This window comes from Oculina patagonica, chromosome 8 (genome assembly GCF_052425735.1).
Source record: "Oculina patagonica isolate OP01 chromosome 8, crgOcupat, whole genome shotgun sequence".
NCBI classification, from domain to species: Eukaryota; Metazoa; Cnidaria; class Anthozoa; order Scleractinia; family Oculinidae; genus Oculina; species Oculina patagonica.
In genome coordinates, this window is record NC_135765.1 from 26,636,421 (window position 1) to 26,662,327 (window position 25,907).

Consider the following 25,907-nt stretch of genomic DNA (forward strand, 5'->3'; position numbering starts at 1 on the left):
GAATCTCAGCCTCCAATTGCGCCTTTCTCGCCTTTTTTTCTTGTCAAGAATGCGTCCCCTCCATACAAAGCCTTTGCCCAAACTCAAATTGTTGTCTGACTCATGTGGGGGGTCTTATGCAGCGAAATCTATTTTTAGTAATAGTGCGCTTCGCTATTGCTGAAAATAACTCCTGTTACTATGGACTTTCACTATTGCGGACACCAATCTGTGGTCCCAAAGGTATCTGTTATAGTGAGAGTGGACTGTATTTGATAACTACTGGAATCTTTTTCAACACTGAAAGGCTTTTAATAAGTGCTACAAAAGTTAATAGAAAAATTTATTATTTTTAGTTTCTCTTCACATCAGTTATTTAACAGATCTTCTAGCACCATTCCCTCTGGTTCTTGTTTTCTTATATACCACTGAATCGCTGGTAGCTTTTGGGGTTTTATCATTCTTTTTATCATCAACAGCTTTAAAAACTGATTTAATTCCAGACAGATAATTAATTTATTTCACATTTTGACCCAGCCCTCCAAGTTAAGACCATTTTAGTCGCCATGGCAACTAGAATTGACAGGAAGGATTGAAAGCATCAGCTTAAATATTAATTTTGGTGACTAAAATTTTTCACTGACGACCAAACTTGAGTAAACTTTAAGTTTGCTGAGTGAGCATGCATTGATCAGCGTTCCGTGAGTTAAAACAATGCACTAGCAATGTTGTTAGGCACCTGGCAGACCAATGAAAAATTCGAGCAAAGACCTTAAAACCCTGAGAAGACATGATGGAGACTCTTACTTTATACTTTAAATAACCTTTTAATTGATTAATCTTTTTGACATCCCTGTAGATTGTAAGCAAACATCTCTGTTGTTGAAAGGAGTGGTCCTCAGGCTCCAAGTCTACCTGAACACCAGTGGCTCGATCATGACCAGCAGTGTCACTTTGCACAAGTGAGTGCATTATGTAATTGTCACTAAAAGGAACCATATAATGATATTTATGAGGCCCTGCCAGCGGGTTCCCGTGTCGCTTGTCTAAATTTAAAAATGTGCCGTGTCGCTGTTTCATTGCTCTTGATGTTGCTGTCGGTAATTAAATTGAAGGGAAATTGCTTTTCCTTGTCGGAATTTAAGTTTTTTCAAAAGGGTTGTCGTTTGTCCGGATTTTATTAGTATGCTGTCGCTACTTTTTGGGCCATGTCGCTTGTCGGAATACCCTGGCAGGACCTCATTTATGAGCTACGATGTTGGGTCTGAGCACCAGTTTGTTTAACATCTTGAAATGTACTGTAAAAATATGTAAAACAGAACTAGTAAAAAAATTTAATGCTTCTAAAGGGTTTATAGCTGGAAAAGGGAACATAAGAAACAGCATTAATTTAAATAATTTCTTGGCGATGAAAATAAAATTATTATTGCACTCACGAAACAGGCAAGTGATGTATGATTTGCACTTACCTGTGGCAAGTGGGTTCTAGTGCTAATTTCCAACCCTGTCAGCATTTATAATGAAACATATTAAATACCTTTATAGGTTATTTTAACCGTGATACCTGTCACAAACACACACACAATCATCATAGCTGATGGGTTCTTGCTATAATAAAATTGAATTTAAAACATATATACATGCTAATCGTATCTATAACAAAATTCTCGATTTTGATTGGTTCTGCGCGCGCCTATTTGTCGCGTAATCGGTGCGCGATCACGTGGGTGTCCAATTACAGGTATCCAATTTGAGCAACTTCAAATTGGATACCTGTAATTGGACACCTACGCCATCCGCGCGTGAATCACGCGCATTTGAATGGGTTTTTTTCTTGCTGTTTTCTAACTTTGTGTGCGACCAATTGAATTTACCTTTGACTTTTTCTTACAGAAAATGTTCCTAAAGACTTCCTAACCTCGAATTTTGTTATTGACACGATTAATTAGTAATTGAACCTCGTGTCGTACAATTCAGAGAGTAATCGTGCTCGCAATTTCAAATCGGCCTCGCGCTGCGCGCTCGGCCGATTTCGAAATGACTCGCCCGATTACTCCCTGAATTGTACTCCACTCAGTCCAATTACTATTACTAAAAGTAAAAATTTGAAAACTATATATATAAAATATAAAACTTACTAGGGCGAGCAGGGATGGCGCAGTGGCGAGAGTGCTCGCCTCCCACCAATGTGGCCCGGGTTCGATTCCGCCCCAGTAATATATGTGGGTTGAGTTTGTTGTTGGTTCTCGTCCTTGCTCCGAGGGTTTTTCTCTGGGGTCTCCGGTTTTCCTCCCTCCATAAAAACCAACACTTCCAAATTCTAATTCGGCCTGGAATCAGTGGGATCAAGAGGAGCCACCTATTGGAAGATCCCACTGTAAATTCCCATTTATTCATTTATTTATTTTTTATTTAAACTTACTTAAACTTAAAACTTTTAAAACTTGTTTTAAAAAAAGAATTGCTATATTAGAGCACTGAAACTGTTAACAAGTGTCATTGGCTGCGGATGGCTAGGATGGAAATGAATTAAGGCTAAACTTTTCAAGTTGTTTCCCCGCATCTTCAAAAAATCACTTTTTATAGCTGAAGTTTGAATTTTATCCACAAATTAAGGTTACAACTATCTTCCTTTAGATGTTCAAAGAGAATGTTTCTCATGGGATAAGTTGCCTACTGGCACTAATTTTAGAACAGTTTAGACCAAAATCTGTGACATCGCTGTGACATAGCTTCTTTTACAATTAACTACAGGATATTTTGTCTGTTTACCATTGAAGAAATTTCTTTATTTTTTAATGTTGTTAAAAGTTACTTAACAATTGGCCATTGTTTTTAATTAATAATATACATTTTTCAAGAGGGGTTGGGGTATGCGAAATAATTTTGGAAATTCCGGAGGAGAAATATAATTGCGGCGTAAACAAATCGTTACACTCAAGCTGCGTTTTGTCTAGGCTCTGCGAGGGTCGGATATCAAGACTCAGGATTAAACAAAAGCCATATATACAGTGAATGCTTTCGAATTATATTTGAAGATGAAATACGAAAGAATTTTGCTGTCTTTGACTGAAATTCCACTCGAACTGCGTAGATACGATCGCATGTTGTAAAGCCGATTCATGCAACATTTCTGTCAACGCGAGGTCTCGTCCCTAACGACCTAGGCTGATGTAGCGACCAAATTTGGCCTAATTTTTAACCGCTTCTAAGCTAAAAGAAGCCCCCATCTCTTGCATTTGTTTTAACTTCAATAATATCTTTGAAAAGAGCGAGTTTTTTGGTATGGTTTATTTTTGACGTTTGTAATTTTTAAACGATGTAAGTGCTAGTGATTATTTATTCGTGTTTTAGTTACGCAATCCATTGTTTGTGCGACGCTTTATATAGATCGCCTTTCAGACACACGTGCGTTGAGATAAGAAAGCTGACATGTCACTTTTAAAATTGTTATATAACGTTTGTAAATGTGACAAGTCACGTTTTTTCCATGAGATCGCAAGTGATCACCCACAGCGGAAAGTAATCCCTTGAGAAATTAAAACAGTCCCTTGAGAGTTTACAAATATGTGGTCCAAATTTTGTCCACATAACCCCTATTCTACGTTTTTAGCTTGTAAACAAGCAAAAACGTCGAAAAAAGGGGGCTCCCTATACTCATTCAGGAACAACGGCACCTTGTTTATACACGATAATTCCTTATGATATTATCATGATTACATTAACGAGTGCTCGCTAAATTCACTTTTCTGACGATTGTGATTTGTTCTACGCTAGTAATTGAGCCATGTTTATTTTACAGAAAGAAAGTCATTACCATTTTAAAACAGGAAAAAAGGGGATCGATCATTATATTCGTTTATGAGAAATTGACGATTTACTTCTCCGGTGACTCAAGAAAAAAGCTGCCACTTTTAATGCGCACACTAATCACGCATGAAATTAAGCGCAGAAAGGATGCGTTACGGTTCTGTACTGCCGATTTTTCCTTTTTAAGGGACAGTGGCACTGTAAGCACATGTGCGAAATTACGTTTTACAACGGCTTGAAAAATTTCTTGACTCCTTCTTTATAGGAGATTTCTAACCGTCTTATGTTGTGTTATTAAGCTAAGAGAAAGTAGATTTTTTACAACTACATTTTGAGGTCAGTGTACGTCAAATAGCTTACAGTACAATGCGATCCAAACAACATCATAATTTGGCAGAACCAATCTAATGTAAATGAATAATTGAAGAAATTCTGGCAGAGCGATTCAGAGCCACCTAAATATTTTGAAAATTTTAAGGTGGCTCTGACAATTTATTTATTTATTTTTTTTAATTCTGCCAAAAGCTGTTTCATGACATGCTGATCATACATGTAATTCAAAAAATAAAAAAATGGGAGTCACCGACCTCATTTTCAAGTTATTAGCACTGAAAGCTAACAGGCTTTACAGGTTATACTGTTACTATAGTACCCAATAATGTCACGAAAATGATGACAACTTGTCAAATGATTGAGCTTTTGTTTCATACCATAAGTGTAATAGGAACTTATAAAGAATTGTAGTAATGACCTATCAAAGCAGAAGGACTGGAAAATGCCTAAAATCGTTATCAGCCAACTTAAAATCCATATACAGTTTACCATGCTGTGTTATGCTTTCAATACCAGTGACAACCAGACACCTTAGACAGCCGGCAAAAAAGAAACTTTTAAGGGTTAATATTGTTATCTCTTTTTTCTTCCTTTTTCCAGCTGTGAGTGCCTACACAACAGCTTTGAAAGCATCTATTAAAAGCCAAACAGAGTTCCAGCCCAAACTGATGGCCTCCCCAACCATTTCTAACCTGAGAACAGATGATATATTCACCAATCTTCTGATACAGCACGGTAGAAAGGCGCTCTATAAGAAGGATATGACATCCACAAGACGGAAATTGTTGGATCATTATGGGCAAGTGAGTGGAACCCGGGTCAGAAGCTGGAAGAGATATTCGTTTGCAGTACTGAGGGTGAGCCTAATCCCAAATCTATACTTGTCACTGGGAAAGCAGGGATTGGAAAGACTCTCTTTAGTCAAAAGCTTGTTCGGGATTGGGCTGATGATAAACTTTTCAATCACAAGAAAATTTGAAGACAGCAGATATCAAGTTTGCGTACTTGTTGACATTCCGTCAACTGAACTTGCTTGCTTGCGAGAGCTTTTAAACTGTTCTTCACTATTACATGATGACTCAAACCTTGATAGCTCATTGTTTGAATACCTTGTTAATCACCCTGAGGAGGTTTTGATTATCTTGGATGGGTATGACGAGTATTCACAACAGGATTACATCGCTGGTAACTCTGAAGAACAGTATCCAAACAGTGCTAGAGAGGAAATGCCAGTAGCCGCACTGTGTGCCAAACTCATCAAAGGCAAGTTGTTAACAGACTCTGTTGTTATGATTACGTCAAGGCCTGATGAATCTGATAAAATGGGAGGAATTCGCTTCGACCGATACGTTGAAATTACGGGGTTTTCTCCACAGCAGGTGAAAGAGTACATTAAAAAGTATTTCACAGAAAACGAAATCACGAAGAACACTGTGCTTGAACATGTCATGAACAATGAGAATCTTGTTAGCTTCGCTCATATTCCAGTCCTTTGTTTTCTGATGTGTTTCTATTTGGAATATACTCTTTGCGAATCCAAGAGCACTGATCTTCCTGTGTCAGCAACTGACATTTATTCTGACCTTGTCAACATTTTTGAACTAAAACATAATGCCGAGTCAGAATATAAGACGAAAGAAATTCCTGAGAAACACATGCAAGGCTACAGACGTCATCGAAAGAACATTGGATAAATTATCAAAGTTAGCAGCTCAACTGCTTTTGCAGCAAAGTGCAATTTTTGACGAAAGGGACATGAAAGAAAAGTTTGAATTGGAAGAAATCGAAAAACTGAAAGGAAGCGGTCTCCTTCATTGTGGTCCTCCTTTCAGGAAATCTGCATTTGAAACCACAAAACAGTTGAGTTTTACTCATCTTACCATTCAAGAGTTCTTGGCTGCTCGTTGGTTTGTAATGAGAAATGAAATACCGAAAGAAACTGTATCTGAAATGGTTATGCTGTTTTTTGCTGGTATTCTATCAAAGAAAAGAGATGAGAAACTAATGGAAAGATTACTAGAAAGTATTTCAATCACAAGGCAACCACATCTCATGAGAGTTAAGTGCCTCGGCGAATATCAAGACAAGGAATTTGCCAAAAATGTCATAAAGAATCATCATGATCACTACTCCGATGAGGATGGCCAAATGGGTTTTGATTATTTAAATGATGTGGACTGTATTGCAATTTCATTTTTGTTAGATGTAATTAGTGAACTGAATGAAGAGGAAGCTGCCACAGCACAACGTGAACGGTCTGAACAGTCCTTTAATGTAAACAGTTTGACAATCGCTGAGTCAGCTCTGACACTGTCTGGAATAAAACAAATCTGTGAATCACTGGAGAAAAAACACTGTCACATTACCAAACTGTTACTATGGATGGCTGTTAGTCATTTCAGTGATACCGTTATTATCAGACTGTGTGAAGCATTACAGCATCCAAGCTGTAAAGTGACTACACTAGATCTGCATGTTAATGAGGTCACTGATACCGGTGTTTCCAGGTTGTGTGAAGCATTACAGCATTCAAGCTGTAAAGTTACCACACTAGATCTGAGTGGAAATGACATCACTGATACCGGTGTTTCCAGGTTGTGTAAAGCATTACAGCATTCAAACTGTAAAGTTACCAAGCTTAATCTGGGTAAAAGTCAGATCACTGATACCGGTGTTGCCAGGTTGTGTGAAGAATTACAGCATTCAAGCTGTAAATTAACCACACTAAAGCTGGGTGGTAATCAGATCACTGATACCGGTGTTGCCAGGTTGTGTGAAGCATTACAGCATCCAAGCTGTAAAGTGACCACACTAGCACTAGATCTGATTGGTAATCAGATCACCAATACCGGTGTTACCAGGCTGTGTGAAGCTTTAAGGCATTCTAGCTGTAAAGTAACCACACTAAATCTGGGTGATAGTAAGATCACTGATACCGGTGTTGCCAGGTTGTGTGAAGCATTACAGCATTCAAGCTGTAAAGTAAACACACTAAATCTGAGTTTTAATCAGATCACTGATACCGGTGTTGCCAGATTGTGTGAAGCATTACAGCATCCAAGCTGTAAAGTAACCACACTACTTCTGAGAAATAATCAGATCACCGATACCGGTGTTGCCAGGTTCTGTGAAGCATTACAGCATTCAAGCTGTAAAGTAAACACACTAAATCTGAGTTTTAATCAGATCACTGATACCGGTGTTGCCAGATTGTGTGAAGCATTACAGCATCCAAGCTGTAAAGTAACCACACTACTTCTGAGAAATAATCAGATCACCGATACCGGTGTTGCCAGGTTCTGTGAAGCATTACAGCATCCAAGCTGTAAATTAACCACACTAAATCTGAAAGATAATCAGATCACTGATACCGGTTTTGCCAGGTTATGTAAAGCATTACAGCATTCAAGCTGTAAAATAACCACACTTTTCCTGAGTCGTAATCAGATCACCGACACTGGTGTTGTCAGGTTGTGTGAAGCATTACAGCATTCAAGCTGCAAAGTAACCACACTACATCTGGTTGGTAATGGCATCACTGATACCGGTGTTACCAGGCTATGTAAAGCACTTAAACATTCAAATTGTAAACTAACCTCACTAAACCTGTCGTTCAATCCTATCAGTAAGGAAAGTAAGAAATCTCTAAGAACTCTTGTTCAACAGCACAAGCCAGGTTTTAAACTTAATATCTAAATAGTTATAAGAAAGCATAAGAAATATCAACAGAATTCACATGTACCTAATGAACATTACATAAAATATAAAAGAAAACGATTTTTATTCAATTTTAAAATTTGTGTTAATAGTTATAAGGTTGACAAGGAACTGTAAATATATTAATTAGCGTTAGATAATGAAGTTTGTTATTAAGGAACTTAATGCCCTGCTCGTTGTAATTTAGCAATAAAGAAAAGGGCAGCACTGAGTATTGTTACGTTTTGCAAATAAAAGTTTTGGAATGGATGAAGACTGGTATTGTTTGTTTTACAATTTAAGGGGGGAGGGATGAGGAAAAGAGTTTGTTAAAGGTTTGACGCGGACTGTGTTTTAATGTTATTTTTCAAGACGTTTCGGCTATTGCCAAAGGTTTCATAGGTTTCAAAGGTGGGGAAAAGAGTTAGAGGAGGCCTGAAAGAAAAAGTAAGTTCCGGTTAACTAATGTGCGAGTCTGTAAGGCGGAGCTTATTTATGCGAGCCACTACTTTTTGCGTCATTTCCGACTGTTTCCAATTTATAAAATAAGCGCCACGGCGCTTAATTTTTTCGCGCCTCAAATGTGGCGCTTATTTAAGGTCGGCGCCTACGGTATTTAAAATTTGGACGCCATAAAGAATCAAATCAGAGAGAAGTAGCGATAGCTGTCCTGGCAATACCTAGTTTTACAAAACTAGGTATTGTAAGAATGTTGGATAGAAAACAAATGAACGAGCGGTGAAACAATCACTTTGAACTGCAAAACATCGCTTTTGATGGAAAAAAAAGTCTATGTTATGTGTAAGAGTTGCTTTGTAGTGCTGTTTTTAGTTAAACGGAGTTCTTTGAATAAGCTCGGCATCGGGACTGCTTCACTTATTCGGTGCGGCGCTTATTAACTTTTTTGTCCCAAATGCGCTGCTTATTTGAGGGAGCGCTTATTCGAGTAAGAAATCCAAGTTAATATCCTACAAGTTATGAACTCTTTCAAATTGGAGGTACGATCCTATTATTTCCATTCTGCAACTATATAGTAAAGATCCTCAGCGTATTAAAATTGGAATAAAGGTACGGACCATTATTTTCCTGGAGGGGGTATGAAAAATATTGAAAAAAAATGTTTGCAGGGACTAAAAAGACTAAATTTCTTACAAACACGATATGAACAGTAATAACAGTTTGCATTTCTAAAAAAATGTTTGCAGAAGTGCATGAATTGATTCGTTCGTTCATTCATTCATTAAATTGTGAAATCCCTCTCCTTTCATATCCTTCCAGCAAGGTAAAATTAAAGCACCTTTTTCGGGCGTAGGTTTCCAGTGCAGTCCACTAAGGGAGTACCCTCTCTCCTCAAGGAGTGTTGTCTTCTCTTTCCTCGGTGAAGTCCTAACAAGGTCATTTATTCATTTCGGTTTTTCAAACTCAAATTAACGCCAGAAATAAAAGGATGAAAACTACAGGACTGTCATTGGTTCAAATTATCTTCTCCTATATATCCCATTGACAATTGAATCACGTTAAAATTTTTGGCCTTCTTTAAGTGTCACGAATAACGACCTAAATGTTTTCACGTTCACGTAAAAATCAAGGCGATCACTGTTTAGACTATTACGCTAGCGCTCAGAAAGCGTAAAACCGCCGAATTTTAAACGGCGTGATACACGTCTGTTTTAATAGGCCCCGATCTCGAATAACCGCTGCGGCGCTAATTTGGGTATTTGCAAAGAGACTGTGAAACTGTGTTCATGTCACGCTCGTGTATTTAAACAGCAATACTTCACACAAAGAGACTGTGAAACTGTGTTCATGCTACCTGTTGTATTTATTTAGAAATAAGGACCATTTGTAAGAACCATTTCTATGAGAACGTTGAGGCTTAGATTTGCCCCGAAATTTAAGAAAATTAATGCATGGGCTAAAATTAGAACATCCTCAGGCTCAGCCAAATTCTACGCGTTCTTATAAAAAAAAGAGTGTATTCCCCGCAGTGTCTTAGCGGCAGTCGAAATAAGCGCTGCTCTCAAATAGGCGCCGCAGCTTTAACAGCGAACATTTAATAAGCGCCGCGGCGCTTAATCGATCATTTACGGTACACGCGACAAAATAGCTCACAAACGTCCTATCCAAAAATCCTAAACAGACTCGCCGGGCGCTTGTTTTACCCGAGTGTTTTAAGGGATTACTACAAGGTGATGTAATATTTCTACTGTAATGTACGTATGAGAACGGGGTATCTTTTTTTATGGACGCTATATAAAAAGGATTACCTTTTCTGTCAAAAATGGTATGTAAAAGGATAAAAGTAAGGTTTTGAATCTCCATAAAACTTTGTTAATTGTTCCCTCCCCGCTGAGATCTGTAATGTCTTAGAGGGTGACTAGCCCTCTGCAGACTTGCCATAGCCCCTATTTATCAGTTTGTTAAGGGTTTCTGCCAGACCTTCACAGAATTCTAAACAGCCTCAGTACATGTAGGGGTATCGAATGGTCAAGCACTGCGTTTTTCTCTGAGCGCACGGGCTTTGACAAAAGTTAGGCAGGCACGAGCACTTTTCAACACAAATACCTTTACTAAAATCCGAGCATGGGAGCACAAGTAAAGTAGCACCCACTTATTAAAATGTTTGGAGCATTTCGAACAGAAGCCTAATTTTGCAAATTGCAAGTACTGCAAAATTTTGAGGACCATTCATGATCGCTACATGTAGGCCCTCTTTTTCTTTACCCTGACAGCCTCGTGTTTTGAACCGGATACACCGCTGTTATTCGCTGTTTTCACCGTTCCCATAATACATCTTGTGTACCCCCCAAAATTTTTGCATAAGCATTGTTTTCAATTTCTCTTGGGATTTACAGTGACGTGCAATCGTCCCCAGAAAAATTGAAAACAATGCTTATGCAAAAACTTTGGGGGGTTATTTAAATAAAACAAGATGTATTATGGGATCGTGAAAAAAGCGAATTATCGGGTTTTTTAAGCTTTCTTCAATTCGTAGACCCGGGGATATATATGCCTTGGAGAAAGCAAACCTTGGCCGATAGCCCTAGACTAGCTGGAGGACCTTAATATTGGAGCGTTGACTGAATTTTTTTTTGCAGCCTTCGGGACTTGCTAATTATTGGTGATGTAGCGAGCGAAAATCAGGTACACGTCATCCGAATGGGAAAAGGACGAGTCTCCCATATCTAGAGCTCCGACTGTCGTTAAAACCTGTTTATCGAGATTGACTTGTTTATCGCGCTAAATTTGTTCTTCCTCTACAGGAGCTACGTCACAGATGATACATCTTGAAAACTTAATTTAAGTTTGTCAATCTCATTTCCAGGAACTATCTCTTAATTTTTCTCTCAATTTTCCCGAATCTTAACCATGCTTGTTTGTATATATTTTTATCACTTTTTGGTGCTTTTGCACTTTAGAAAACAAATGTTTTTTTGTGATCTTGAGTTTCCCGTCGATTTAAGGAGGCTCATAACGGTTTCCAGCACTATCCAGCTCTTATAAATTGATGGGTCAGTACACAAATATTTTACAAATGCTGGAGCAATTATAATATCAAACAAATGTCCAATCATTGCTGAACAAGTTGTGGTCATTTTCATTACGTCACTGGTAACTTTAGCAACAGTAGAATATGATAAAAACACCCTTAATTGTAAGTGCCCCCCATTCGTATGACGGAATAATGATCAGCTTTTTAAGATACAACTTTTGGCAAAGTTTGTATTGTGGGTTCAGAGCTAAAAGAAAAACTGTTATAAGCCACCTTTAGGTAATTTTTATCTGCACCTGATTTATGGAACACGGATCAAATACGCATGTGAGTATAGAATACGGATCAAAACATCACCAGACGAGATCGTTTATCCAGATGATATGTTGAGTGCTAAAGCCTGTTCTGCAAGATTCAAGTACCTCAGTACAAAGTTGAGTCATTTTTGAAACAGTTAAAGGAACGGTTGCACATCTGCGCGAATTTTATAGAGCTAAGTCAGAAGAAAGGCCAGTCAGTAAGTAGAAGATTTCCTCACAACAGGCAAGGAGGAAAGGAAAAAGGGGGATTGTAAGATGGGAGTGGTGGAAAGTCTACAGTGCAAATAGTTAGAGGAACGGTTTTCTTGCAGATTTGTGCGAATTTTATAAATGTTAGTCAGAAAAAAGGAAGTAGAAGATGTAATAGCAACAGACAAAGAGGAAAAGAAATGGGAAGTGAAAAATGGGAGCGGTGGAAAGTCTAGTAACACGGAGAGATGGTGTCGCTAGAGGAGTCATTGTCAGAGTTTTTAATTACTTACAAAGGGAAAAATGGTTCGCCTAACCAGGCTAGTTAAAACAAAATAACCGTTAGACATTTTGTAGCGAAAGGAATCAACAATGCTTGCAAATGCTTGCAGTTGCGAATCCCAGAAGAAATTACCAGGGACGTAAAGCTAGCCTATAGATCCGTAGGCGCAGGTCTACATACATCCTTGTACATATAGTGTGCTGGACTGCGGATCTAGCCAGTGGCGGATCTAGGGGAGAGACCCGGGGGCCCGTGGCCCCCACCCTATTTCCAGGCCAAACTAAGGCCCAAAAGCCAAAAAAAAAATATTTTTGAGAGCTTCCCCCCTCTTTTTCCAGGGTTAAGATGATCAGGCCCCCCGCTTACCTGAAGGTCTGGATCCGCCACTGCTAGCGGTCCGGGGTTGGAGAATGCATTATGTTATTGGGCAAGATATTTAGGAATAATCGAGTGAAAATTGGTACTGAATTCCTTGTTATGAAATATTAAAAATAGAAGCTGTTGAAATACACACAAAATCGTCAAAAGGTGAAGGAGAAAGCCTTTTTAAGAGTCTCAATCTGACAAACTTTCCTGGGTAGGCCCTCCACCCCTTCCCCCGCTAAAAGCCTCGTGTCAGGTCCGCAACTCCTCGTAAACCTGGCTACGCCTGGGAATTGATTGTCTCTTGTCGAAATGCGGCTCTAGATCCCAGGTGGAGGTCACAACTGATGTTTGAATCGTTGACAAGAAAAGGAAGCGAGCGTAGTCGGACTTCCAGTCGATATTCCTTAGATCTTGCCTGTTTTACTGAGTTATGGTGTTGGTCAAGAACCCGTATAAGCAGAGTTTCAGCAAACCGCTTCAAAGACTGTCAAGCAAAACAAGGTCGACAACGTTTGATTTGGTACCTGTCCGATATATGAAATCTGTTTATTGTCATTTACCATTGGTTCGCAAATTGGACCGCGGTCAAACAACAGAAACCTGCAAAACAAAGGCAAAAACAAACAAACAAACAAAATAGATATAAAGAAAAAGTTCTTACTCTCACTATTAAAAGTTCGATACTAATATTCTGATGATTTAACAATTTTTTTGGAGCTTTTAGGCATGTGAGGTTTGAAAACAGGGAAAAGCGGACTTTCTCAAAGCAATCTTGTTCTTGACGACTGAGTTGGGAGAAAATATATTCCGTATTGGGAGGAGTCGCAGTAAAAGTTGTTAAAACAGTGCAAATGGCAAGAGAAAATATTACCGCCGACTTATTGCAGAAAAGTTTTGAATTTTGATTGGAAAGTTGGGTGTAGACCTGTGCCCAACTTCAGAAGTCTGGGTGCCCTGTGACCGTGGCTTCGGTTTTCGACCAATCAGACGCGAGCTTTAAAAAAGTCTTTTCGGCTCTTTGGGGAGGACTAAGTTCCAGTGTTGACAAAAATGGCGGCTGCGAAGGTTGGGCGGAAGTAACAAGCGTCTTTTTAAAACTACATTTTATTCCCAAAGGAAGGCACTTTACTATAAGGTAATTAGTGTTTTACTTTTGTTAGGCTGTGTTGCAGCGTCAGTAATGATACTAGGGAGTATTTCGGCGATCGGACACGTAAAGGTGAAACTGAACTTTTTGCGTGGCGTAATGTCGAATTACAACGATTTCGTCTTTTTATTAGCCTGAATTTCAGACGTCCGTCTCTCTTTGGTCGCTTTTATATACTGCCGATCTCTTCTCAGTACTGAGTAAAGCGGCCAGAGGAAGACCTCTGAAATTCAGCAATCAGGCTATCGGTATCTTTCTATAATGTATAAGTCAATACCAAGCGAGATCATGGCTCCCTTGTAAACACCCGGGCATTTGACTTTTATCAAAATGTCTGATTAAATTCCTTACTATGTGAGCCAGTTGGAAGGCCAAATGCCCCGCCGGTCGGAGCTGAATGTCATTGTGAGTTGTGATTTCTTGTCTCGTGATCTCGTCATTCAAGGGGAGTGTATCACAAAATGTAGTTGTCTGGGCTAATTTCCACTCACCTAAAAGTTCACTGATAACTCTACTCCCACCCCCTCCTTCCCTAAAAAAGTCTCTCCGACCATTTTTAATACAGTCAACTCCTGCCTTGCGGACACCTCGCTAATTTAGACACTTCGTTATTACGGACAGGAGTTGAAGTCCCAGCAAATAAGGATTATACTGAAAATAACTCCAGCCTGTTACTATGGACTTTCACTATTGCAGACACCAATTTGTGGTCCCAAAGGTATCCGTTATATCTAGTGAGAGTTGACTGTATTTGATAACTACTGGAATCTGTTTCAACACTGAAAGGCTTTTAATAAGTGCTACATCAGTTATTTTGCAGTTCTTCTAGCACCATTTCCTCTGGTTCCTGTTTTTTTATATACCACTGAATTGCAGGTAGCTTTTGGGGTCTTATCATTCTTTTATCATCAACAGCTTTAAAAACTGATTCAATTCCAGACAGATATTTCACATTGTGACCAAACCCTCCAAGATAAGACCATTTTAGTTACCATGGCAGCTTAAATTGAGACGAAGGATTGAAAGCATCAGCTTAATTTGGTGACTAAAATTTCTCACTGGCGACAAAACTTGAATGAGTAGTTGGTGGCCAAATGGCCACTAAGGAAAAAAAAATTAACTTGGAAGGTTGTGAATGCAAAAATTTCACATCATAATTTAAGTTTGCCGAGTGAGCATGCGTTGATCAGCATTCTGTGAGTGAAAACAATGCACTAGCAATGTTGTTAGGCACCTGGCAGATCAATGAAAAATTCTAGCAAAGACCTTAAACCCTTAGAAAACGTGATGGAGACTGACTGACTTTTATGTTTATATTTTAAATAGCCTTTTAATTGATAAATCTTTCTGACATTCCTGCAGATTGCAAGCAAACATCTCTGTTGTTGAGAGGAGTGGTCCTCAGGCACCAAGTCTACCTGAACACCAGTGGCTCGATCATGACCAGCAGTGTCACTTTGTACAAGTGAGTGCATTATGTTATTGTCACTAAAAGGAACCTGAGTGATATAATGATATTTATGAGCTACGATGTTGGGTCTGAGCACCAGTTTGTTTGACATCTTGAAATGTACTGTAAAAATATGTAAAACAGAACTAGTAAAAAAAAATTAAATGCTTCTAAAGGGTTTATAGCTGGAAAAGGGAACATAAGAAACAGCATTAATTTAAATAATTTCTTGGCGATGAAAATTGCACTCAGGAAACAGGCAAGTGATGGATGATTTGCACCTACCTGTGGCAAGTTGGTTCTAGTGCTAATTTCCAACCCTGTCAGCATTTGAAATGAAACATATTAAATACCTTTATAGGTTATTTTAACCGTGATACCTGTCACAAACACACACACAATCATCATAGCTGATGGGTTCTTGCTATAATAAAATTGAATTTAAAACACATAATTATACATGCTAAAAATAAAAATTTTAAAACTATATATTACCTTAGTAGAAACTCAGCTGTGTTCTATTGGAAATCCGCGAATCTGATTGGTTCTCCCACTGTTTTCTATTCGCCAATAGAAAACAGTCGCGCGCACGGGTAGCTTTTTAAGTGGTAAATTTTCTTGATTTTTGTCTTCAAAGTGCACAATATTGTAGGTTTTGGACTACAATCCTTTAGAGTTTCTACTAAAACAATTAGACTACTCGCCCTTGTTTTCTATGAGCGATAGTCAACTCGGCTGCGCCTCATTGACTATTTGCTCATAGAAAACTCGGGCTCATAGTCTAATTGTTAATTATTATGTGAAATATAAAACTTACTAGGGGGAGCAGGGATGGCGCAGTGGTGAGAGCGCTCGCCTCCCACCAATGTGGCCCGGGCTCGATTCCGGCCCTGTACCATATGTGGGTTGAGTTTGTTGTTGGTTCTCGTCCTTGCTCCGAGGGTTTTTCTCCGGGTTCTCCGGTTTTCCTCCCTCCACAAAAACCAACACTTCCAAATTCCAATTCGATCTGGAATCAGTGGGATCAAGAAGAGCCACCTAGTGGAGGATCCCACTGTAAATTCTCATTTATTCATTTATTTATTTTTTATTTATAAACTTACTTAAACTTAAAATTTTTAAAACTTGTTTTTTAAAAAATAATTGCTATATTAGAGCACTGAAACTGTTAACAAGTGTCGTTGGCTGCAGATGGCTAGGATAGAAATGAATTAAGGCTAAACTTTTCAAGTTGTTTCCCCACATCTTCAAAAAATCACTTTTAATAGCTGTGACGTAGCTTCTTTTACAATTAACTACAGGATATTTTGTCTGTTTACCATTGAAGAAATTTCTCTATTTTTTAATGTCGTTAAAAGTTACTTAACAATTTGCCAGTGTTTTTAATTAATAATATATATTTTTCAAGAGGGGTTGGGGTATGCGAAATAATTTTGGAAATTCCGGAGGAGATGAGATTTATTTTCCTGTTGGGTGAGGGGGGAGGGGGTATACTCATCTGGAATCCCCCATAGTAGGAGTTTAAAGATTTTCTGGAACCACACATTGAAAGTGGGCTGGGTATTGTGATAGTGACTGCCAATAACCATTGCACTTCAGCCTGGTTTACAAGTCAAAAGAGCGACGCAAATGCAAGTGTAAATGCAAGTGATGCTGACAGGTACAATGTAAAGGCAAGGATTGTAAGATACTCAGACCCGGTTGAAGCATTTTTCCATGGTGGCAGACAAGTCATGCTTTGCTTGCTTGTGTTTGTGCTTCCATTTGCATTAGCTATGTTCAGACGTGAAGCAAGTGCAAATTAATGCAAGTGCAGGCAAATTCCAAGAAAATAGGCAATTCTCCATTCCTTGTGCTTGCATTTGTATTTGTGTTTCAGTTTGCATTTTAATTGTTTGCTATGTTTTTCTTTGCATTTTTGCTTTCATTTGCCTTTGCGTTCGCATCGCGTGTGAAACTAGCCCTTCAAGTTATTAATCTTGCTTCATTTTTTTTCCTTTTAGAGAACATTGTCTTCATGGCCTCTGCAGCACCATTTGTTCCTTCAACCAAAGAAGCCACTAATTATGAGCGGCTGTGTCGTCTTCTGGTTGATGTTGGATCACAGGTTCTAAGAGATACCTTTGACAGGGTACGTCCACCTGGAAGCCTTCATTCAGTTTTGGCTGATCCTGCAGTTCATGCTAAACTACAATCACTCCGAAAGAAAAGAGTTCTCAGTACCCCACAATGGAGGAAACTATATCCTGTAATCAAGTCTTCAGTTTCATCGAGGGACTTTGACCCCACCCTACTGGTTGTTCTTCTGAGGAATATTTGCAGCCTGGTTCCTCCTGCCACTGGCTGGGGTAACCTTCCTCCGTTAACGGACACAACTCTTGAGGCTGACATTGCCCGCATCAAGTTCTACCGAGATACAATTTACTACAGTCATGGCAGCGATGCTTCAGTTGATGTTACAACATTTGGTGTCTACTGGAAGGAAATCAAAGACCCTTTGGTGCGACTAGGTGGAGCATGCTATTGTGATGTCATTGATGATCTTGAAAATGACAGCATGGACCCTGATTTTGAGGAGCACTACCAAGAACTACTGAAACAGTGGGTGGAGGGCGAGGACAGCATTAAGGACAAATTAGATGAAGATGAGAGGAGAAATAAGCTCAGCAAGCTAGATGACTTGGAGGAATCGAATGTCAATTCTGAAAGGAAAACAGGGATGAAAGGTGCGTGTTGTGCATTTTTTTAAATAAGGATTTTGTATTTAAACAATTGTTTTTATCCACTTTATTATTGGCCCAATTTTACATGGGCTGCAATTCCTGTCTCCAGTACCTGCTTCAATCCTTTCTCTCTCTCCCCCACTTCCCCACTTGCACCTCGACAATTCTAAAACAGACATGAGCCATCTTAGAATGTCTGTTGTTCAAGTAAGGTGATTTTGCCTCCACAACAGAACAGAAAAAAAAAACAGACACCTTTTAGGCTCAGTGTTCTGTCTATTCGGGGGCTTAAAAGCAACCTGCTTTCATCAGGAGCCCTGAGCACTAATTAAAATTACATATACAACAAAAAAAAAATAAAAGATGTACAGAACTATTAAATCTACGGTATTTGAGTGAACACATTTTTTCCCTCGTTGCCCTCCCATGATTGGTTAGCATGACTGGTCCATTGTGAAGGTGCCTGGTCGCATGGTGACCATGCAGTCAAACAAAAAATTATGGTGTCAGGGAAAACTGACGTATACTTTTTAATAACGTTTTTAATTCAGCACATTTGCTCTGAATACATATGTACTAAGTAAACTTTTATTTGCTTACACACTATATTTATTCTCCTTCTAAACACAGAAAGAAAAAGTTTGGAATTCCCACCACGACTCAATATTAAGATTCCAACGATGAGTGATCTTCCTAACACCAGTTGCTCTTGGAACATTGTTGATCTCCCAATCGACATTCTGATTATGACGGTGGAATATTGTGAGTTCTTAAGCTGTTTTTTCTATTTGGATAAACCCTTCAAGAGTTACCACAAAGGCATTGGCTATGTATACTTTGGGTCCGTGGGTAGTGATCGTAGGAAGAAAAGGAAAATTGCATTAATGAAGTGTTCTAAAGGTTCCGCTGATCCAGGAAGTTCTTTATCTGTTGTGAAAGATGCAGTCAGGGTACTGAGACCCAGGGCTGTATTTTCCATTGGCGCCTGCAGTGGTTTGAATCCTGGAAAAACCAAACTAGGAGATGTGGTTGTGTCTTCAAAGTTAATAACACCTTCCTACAAAACTCCCCCGGGCAGAGATATTTGCAACCTCATCAAGCATATAGCTGATGGATGGACAGCGCCTTTGGAAAACCCAGATGAGCAGGAAGTGAGAGTACACTGTGATGGGGTGGTACTGAGCATCCAGAAGGATGACAGTGGTGGATGGCAGTATGAAGAGATTATTCAACGATATCCTGAAGCAACAGCAGTTGAGATGGAAGGCAGGGGTAAGATGTCTTCATTGTTTGTCTGTGGTGACAATATAAGATATAATCTGTTTATACTGTCTTTGTAACATGTATTAGTAAAAAGTGAATCCTGATTTGCTTGGTAAGGATAAGGAGGTTATAAAGGCCGGGACACAATAGGCAACAAGTTGCAGCGACAGGCCTTGTCGACAAGTCGCCCATGTACTGCTTCCAAAACAAGGCGCTAGTTTGGTACACAAGCAGAGTAGCTTTTTCCAATAGTCTTTGTGATTTTTATCCCACAGTATTCATTTTCTTTGTAGAACTGGATTTGCATTTTAGTTGTGGTTACATTCCATGCTGAAGATGAAAAATCCTCGGATTGCTCAGATTGTGTATCTGCCACATGTTCAGTCACCACCTTGAATGGGTCTCTTTGGTATCATGGGAAATTATATGACGCTCTCTCTTTGTTAATTTTATATTTTGTCGCAGCTACTTGTCGCAGAAGTGTACACACGCTGCAACAACGCTGTTTTCCCTCATTTTGTTACTGTGATTGGTCGCTAAATTTAAACCAGTTTGAATTTGTGCAACTGATCGCAGCGAGAAAGATTTTCACAAAAATGTACCATGTCACAAGAGGTGTCATGTTGCAGCGTATTTCGGTATCGGATTGAAGTCTTCATAAAACACGTGGAAAAGGCATGGGACAGGGGCCTAATTTGTCAATATTGTCACCAGAGAGAGTAACCCTTTCTACAAGGTCTGTGCTAATCAAATGTTCTCATTTTTCAGGTCTTTTTGCAGCATCTCACGATCTCAAGACAGAATGGGTTGTGGTGAAAGGCATCAAAGACTATGCAGATGGCAGTCAATCTTCAAATGATCAGACAGGAGCTTTTGCATGTGTAATGGCGGCATCTGTTGTGGCCCACATTTTGAGTGATCCTGTCGTATTCGAAGAATGGCCCCATTATAATCCAGGTAATGCCTTTCACCCTATGCATATTCTTTCCCCATTATTTCTTGTAAGGCAAAAAAAAATATTTGGATTGTTGTTTGGAAATGCTTGCTGTTTGCTGTTTGGTATCCAACCACTCATTAAAGTATAAGCTAAGTATGCTGAACTCTGGGATCTCACCAACATGGCCAAAAATACATGAAGTTATGGAAACCGATTCCAACTCTTTAGTTGTACTTTGCCTGTAAAATGTTCGAAGAGGTACTTTACCTTTGCAAGCTTTAACTTTCAGTTCACTCAAACTTATCTGCATGGACACTATTATACATATTGAAAGGAGGACAGTTAATTCAGTCCTTAAGAAACAAGAATTTATAGAGTCTCTACCTCAACAATACAGACTTCTCTTCGCCGTCGTTGAAGCCCATATTTCACTGATCTTTAAGTGTTTAATGACGTGCAGTAGTTCTTAGTAACTTATTAGTGAAATAAGATATCATTTGGTTACAATTATCATTGGTTTTGATTATTTGTTGCAGATGCAAATGGATCACTTATGCCAGGTAAGAACAAAATAAGGGACATGCTGTAATGTGAAAGGATAAAGCTATTTTCATGTGGCCACTTATTTTATGCAGTTATGTATTAATTAAGAATTGGTTCATGCTCTAAGGGTGCGTATATTGAGTTATGGATGCACATGGAAAGTTTGGAGAGGGCAAAGTATGTGTAAAAGTTGCTCGAGGTAACTCTAGCTTCTTGAGTGCTGTGCAAACTTTCCAAGTGCATCTATAACTCGATATACACACAGCTAAAGCATGAACCAATTCTTTTAAAACATAGCAGCTCAAAGTTGTGTGTGAAAACAGGTTTTTGGGCTTTCTCGGATGCTTATGTCTATGTTATCAGGAAGCGCGGCTGTTCTGTTTAGTTTTCCTGGGTGCTTTGGCAAAAGCGAAAAATATGCCAAATTGCAGAAAAGACTATCAGAAAGTAAGCAATGGGAACTCACAGCTATAAAACTTGACAGAGCTAAATGCAACTGCACACCTGAATCTGATATATGCACGGCCATGTGTATGTTGCATTAAACTTTGCTTAAAGAAAATCAATTTTTGTTAGAATCAAAGTCTCTTCGAGATATCAACGTTTTTGCATGAAGTATAAGTCGAAGGTTTATCCTGTGCATTGTTCTTCGAACTTATCATTACAGTTTCTTTGTAGCTTAGTTTAACAATTTCCTATCTTCGAGGAGGAAATGCAGCCATATAATTTTGTCAAAAATGGCTCGTTCGCGCCGGGTATTTATACACATATTCCTTAACATTACACAAATAAACAGTGCAATAAAAATATAATTGCGGCGTAAACAAATCGTTACACTCAAGCTGCGTTTCAGGATTAAACAAAAGCCATATATACAGTGAATGCTTTCGAATTATATTTGAAGATGAAATACGAAAGAATTTTGCTGTCTTTGACTGAAATTCCACTCGAACTGCGTAGATACGATCGCATGTTGTAAAGCCGATTCATGCAACATTTCTGTCAACGCGAGGTCTCGTCCCTAACGACCTAGGCTGATGTAGCGACCAAATTTGGCCTAATTTTTAACCGCTTCTAAGCTAAAAGAAGCCCCCATCTCTTGCATTTGTTTTAACTTCAATAATATCTTTGAAAAGAGCGAGTTTTTTGGTATGGTTTATTTTTGACGTTTGTAATTTTTAAACGATGTAAGTGCTAGTGATTATTTATTCGTGTTTTAGTTACGCAATCCATTGTTTGTGCGACGCTTTTTATAGATCGCCTTTCAGACACACGTGCGTTGAGATAAGAAAGCTGACATGTCACTTTTAAAATTGTTATATAACGTTTGTAAATGTGACAAGTCACGTTTTTTCCATGAGATCGCAAGTGATCACCCACAGCGGAAAGTAATCCCTTGAGAAATTAAAAAAGTCCCTTGAGAGTTTACAAATATGTGGTCCAAATTTTGTCCACATAACCCCTATTCTACGTTTTTAGCTTGTAAACAAGCAAAAACGTCGAAAAAAGGGGGCTCCCTATACTCATTCAGGAACAACGGCACCTTGTTTATACACGATAATTCCTTATGATATTATCATGATTACATTAACGAGTGCTCGCTAAATTCACTTTTCTGACGATTGTGATTTGTTCTACGCTAGTAATTGAGCCATGTTTATTTTACAGAAAGAAAGTCATTACCATTTTAAAACAGGAAAAAAGGGGATCGATCATTATATTCGTTTATGAGAAATTGACGATTTACTTCTCCGGTGACTCAAGAAAAAAGCTGCCACTTTTAATGCGCACACTAATCACGCATGAAATTAAGCGCAGAAAGGATGCGTTATGGTTCTGTACTGCCGATTTTTCCTTTTTAAGGGACAGTGGCACTGTAAGCACATGTGCGAAATTACGTTTTACAACGGCTTGAAAAATTTCTTGACTCCTTCTTTATAGGAGATTTCTAACCGTCTTATGTTGTGTTATTAAGCTAAGAGAAAGTAGATTTTTTACAACTACATTTTGAGGTCAGTGTACGTCAAATAGCTTACAGTACAATGCGATCCAAACAACATCATAATTTGGCAGAGCCAATCTCATGTAAATGAATAATTGAAGAAATTCTGGCAGAGCGATTCAGAGCCACCTAAATATTTTGAAAATTTTAAGGTGGCTCTGACAATTTTTTTATTTATTTTTTTTTAATTCTGCCAAAAGCTGTTTCATGACATGCTGATCATACATGTAATTCAAAAAATAAAAAAATGGGAGTCACCGACCTCATTTTCAAGTTATTAGCACTGAAAGCTAACAGGCTTTAACAGGTTATACTGTTACTATAGTACCCAATAATGTCACGAAAATGATGACAACTTGTCAAATGATTGAGCTTTTGTTTCATACCATAAGTGTAATAGGAACTTATAAAGAATTGTAGTAATGACCTATCAAAGCATAAGGACTGGAAAATGCCTAAAATCGTTATCAGCCAACTTAAAATCCATATACAGTTTACCATGCTGTGTTATGCTTTCAATACCAGTGACAACCAGACACCTTAGACAGCCGGCAAAAAAAAAAACTTTTAAGGGTTAATATTGTTATCTCTTTTTTCTTCCTTTTTCTAGCCGTGAGTGCCTACACAACAGCTTTGAAAGCATCTATTAAAAGCCAAACAGAGTTCCAGCCCAAACTGATGGCCTCCCCAACCATTTCTAACCTGAGAACAGATGATATATTCACCAATCTTCTGATACAGCACGGTAGAAAGGCGCTCTATAAGAAGGATATGACTTCAACAAGACGGAAATTGTTGGATCATTATGGGCAAGTGAGTGGAACCCGGGTCAGAAGCTGTGAAGAGATATTCGTTTGCAGTACTGAGGGTGAGCCTAATCCCAAATCTATACTTGTCACTGGGAAAGCAGGGATTGGAAAGACTCTGTTTAGTCAAAAGCTTGTTCGGGATTGGGCTGATGATAAACTTTTTCAATCACAAGAAAATTTGAAGACAGCAGATATCAAGTTTGCGTACTTGTTGACATTCCGTCAACTGAACTTGCTTGCAAATGACCGGTTTTCTTTGCGAGAGCTTTTAAATTGTTCTTCACTATTACATGATGACTCAAACCTTGATAACTCATTGTTTGAATACATTGTTAACCACCCAGAGGAGGTTTTGATTATCTTGGATGGGTATGACGAGTATTCACAACAGGATTACATCGCTGGTAACTCGGAAGAACAGTATCCAAATAATGCAAGAGAAAAGATGCCGGTAGCCGCACTGTGTGCCAAACTCATCAAAGGCAAGTTGTTAACAGACTCTGTTGTTATGATTACATCAAGGCCTGATGAATCTGATAAAATGGGAGGAATTCGCTTCGACCGATACGTTGAAATTACGGGATTTTCTCCACAGCAGGTGAAAGAGTACATTGAAAAGTATTTCACAGAAAACGAAACCACGAAGAACATTGTGCTTGAACATGTCATGAACAATGAGGATCTTGTTAGCTTTGCCCATATTCCAGTCCTTTGTTTCCTGATGTGTTTCTATTTGGAATATACTCTTCAAGAATCCAAGAGCACTGATCTTCCTGTGTCAGCAACTGAAATTTATTCTGACGTTGTCAACATTTTTGAACTAAAACATAATGCCGAGTCAGAATATAAGACGAAAGAAATTCCTGAGAAACACAAGGCTTCAGACGTCATCGAAAGCACATTGGATAAATTATCAGAGTTAGCAGCTCAACTGCTTCTGCAGCAAAGGCCAATTTTTGACGAAAGGGACATGAAAGAAAACTTTAAATTGGAAGAAATAGAAAAACTGAAAGGAAGCGGTCTTCTTCATTGTGGTCCTCCTTTCAGGAAATCTGCTTTTGAAACCACAAAACAGTTAAGTTTTACCCACCTGACCATTCAAGAGTTCTTGGCTGCTCGTTGGTTTGTAATGATCAATGAAATTCCAGAAGGAAATGTGTCTGAAATGGTTATGCTGTTCATTGCTGGTATTTTATCAAAGAAAAAAGATGACAAACTGATGGAAAGATTACTAGAAAGTATTTCATCTTCAATCAGAAGGGAGCCCCTCCGCGTAAGAGCAAAGTTACTCAGCGAATATCATGACAAGGAATTTGCCAAAAATGTCATCATAAATCATCCCCAACACTACTCCGATATGACTTTTGCGAATTTAAATGATGTGGACTGTATTGCAGTTTCATTTTTGTTAGATGTAATTAGTGAACTGAATGAAGAGGAAGCTGCTACAGTACAACATGAACGGTCTGAACAGTCCTTTAATGTAAATAGTTTGATAATCCTTGAGTCAGCTCTAACACTGTCTGGAATAAAACGTATTTGTGAAACACTGGAGAAAGAACACTGTGCCGTTACCAAACTGTTTATACGGCTGACTTACAGTCATTACAGTGATACCGTTGTTATCAGACTGTGTGAAGCATTACAGCATTCAAGCTGTAAAGTGACCACACTAGATCTGACTAATAATAAGATCACTGATACCAGTGTTGCCAGGTTGTGTGAAGCATTACAGCATTCAAGCTGTAAAGTGACCACACTAGCTCTGAGGTATAATAAGATCACCGATACCAGTGTTGCCAGGTTGTGTGAAGCATTACAGCATTCAAGCTGTAAAGTAACCATGTTATATCTGAGTGAAAATCAGATCACTGATACCGGTGTTACCAGGTTGTGTGAAGCATTGCAGCATTCAAGCTGTAAAGTAACCACACTAGATCTGAGTTGTAATAGGATCACTGATACCGGTGTTGGCAGGTTGTGTGAAGCATTACAGCATTCAAGCTGTAAAGTAACCACACTACATCTGAGTGGTAATCAGATCACTGATACTGCTGTTACCAGGTTGTGTCAAGCATTACAGCATTCAAGCTGTAAAGTAACCACACTACATCTGAGTGGTAATCAGATCACTGATACTGCTGTTACCAGTCTATGCAAAGCACTCAAACATTCAAATTGTAAACTGACCTCACTAATCCTGTGGGACATACCTATCAGTGAGGAAAGTAAGGAATCTCTAAGAACTGTAGTTCAACAGCACAGACCAGGTTTTAAACTCGATATCTAAATAGTTATAAGAAAGCGTTACAAATATCAACAGAATTCACATGTACATTATGATGAACATAATATAATTTATAAAAGAAAACGCTTTTTATTCAATTTTAAAATTTGTGTTAATAGTTTTAAGGTTTACAAGGAACTGTAAATATATTAATTAGCGTTGGATAATGAAATTTGTTATTAAGGAACTTAATGCCCTGCTCGTTGTAATTTAGCAATGAAGAAAAAGGCCGCACCGTGTATTGTTACGTTTAGTAAATAAAAGTTTTGGAATGGAT

General features: G+C 38.6%; 2 protein-coding genes and 1 pseudogene across 5 annotated transcripts in view; all 3 read left to right on the forward strand.

The window, feature by feature from the left end:
- LOC144663272 (uncharacterized) overlaps positions 1-8,078 on the forward strand; it is a 63,507-nt pseudogene extending 55,429 nt beyond the window's left edge. The window contains exons 5-6 of the transcript XR_013572593.1: positions 4,639-5,740; positions 5,772-8,078. The product of XR_013572593.1 is annotated as an uncharacterized LOC144663272 (transcript). The remainder of the gene's footprint in view (positions 1-4,638; positions 5,741-5,771) is intronic.
- Positions 1-25,907, forward strand: part of LOC144663692 (uncharacterized) — a 112,705-nt gene that overhangs the window by 2,064 nt on the left and 84,734 nt on the right. The gene's annotated exons all lie outside the window — the stretch shown is intronic.
- Positions 13,498-25,907, forward strand: part of LOC144663685 (uncharacterized) — a 116,120-nt gene continuing 103,710 nt past the window's right edge. Inside the window, exons 1-7 of one of the 3 annotated variants that reach the window (XM_078524709.1) lie at positions 13,498-13,604; positions 14,979-15,085; positions 17,070-17,792; positions 18,420-19,061; positions 19,821-20,009; positions 20,526-20,549; positions 23,145-25,059. In XM_078524709.1, coding sequence (XP_078380835.1) covers positions 17,084-17,792; positions 18,420-19,061; positions 19,821-20,009; positions 20,526-20,549; positions 23,145-25,059 — 3,479 coding nt within the window. In that variant the 5' untranslated portion in view covers positions 13,498-13,604; positions 14,979-15,085; positions 17,070-17,083. Of the gene's footprint in view, positions 13,605-14,518; positions 14,658-14,978; positions 15,086-17,069; positions 17,793-18,419; positions 19,062-19,820; positions 20,010-20,525; positions 20,550-23,144; positions 25,060-25,907 lie in introns of those variants that run through there. The other 2 variants (XM_078524707.1, XM_078524708.1) reach the window with 2 other exon arrangements.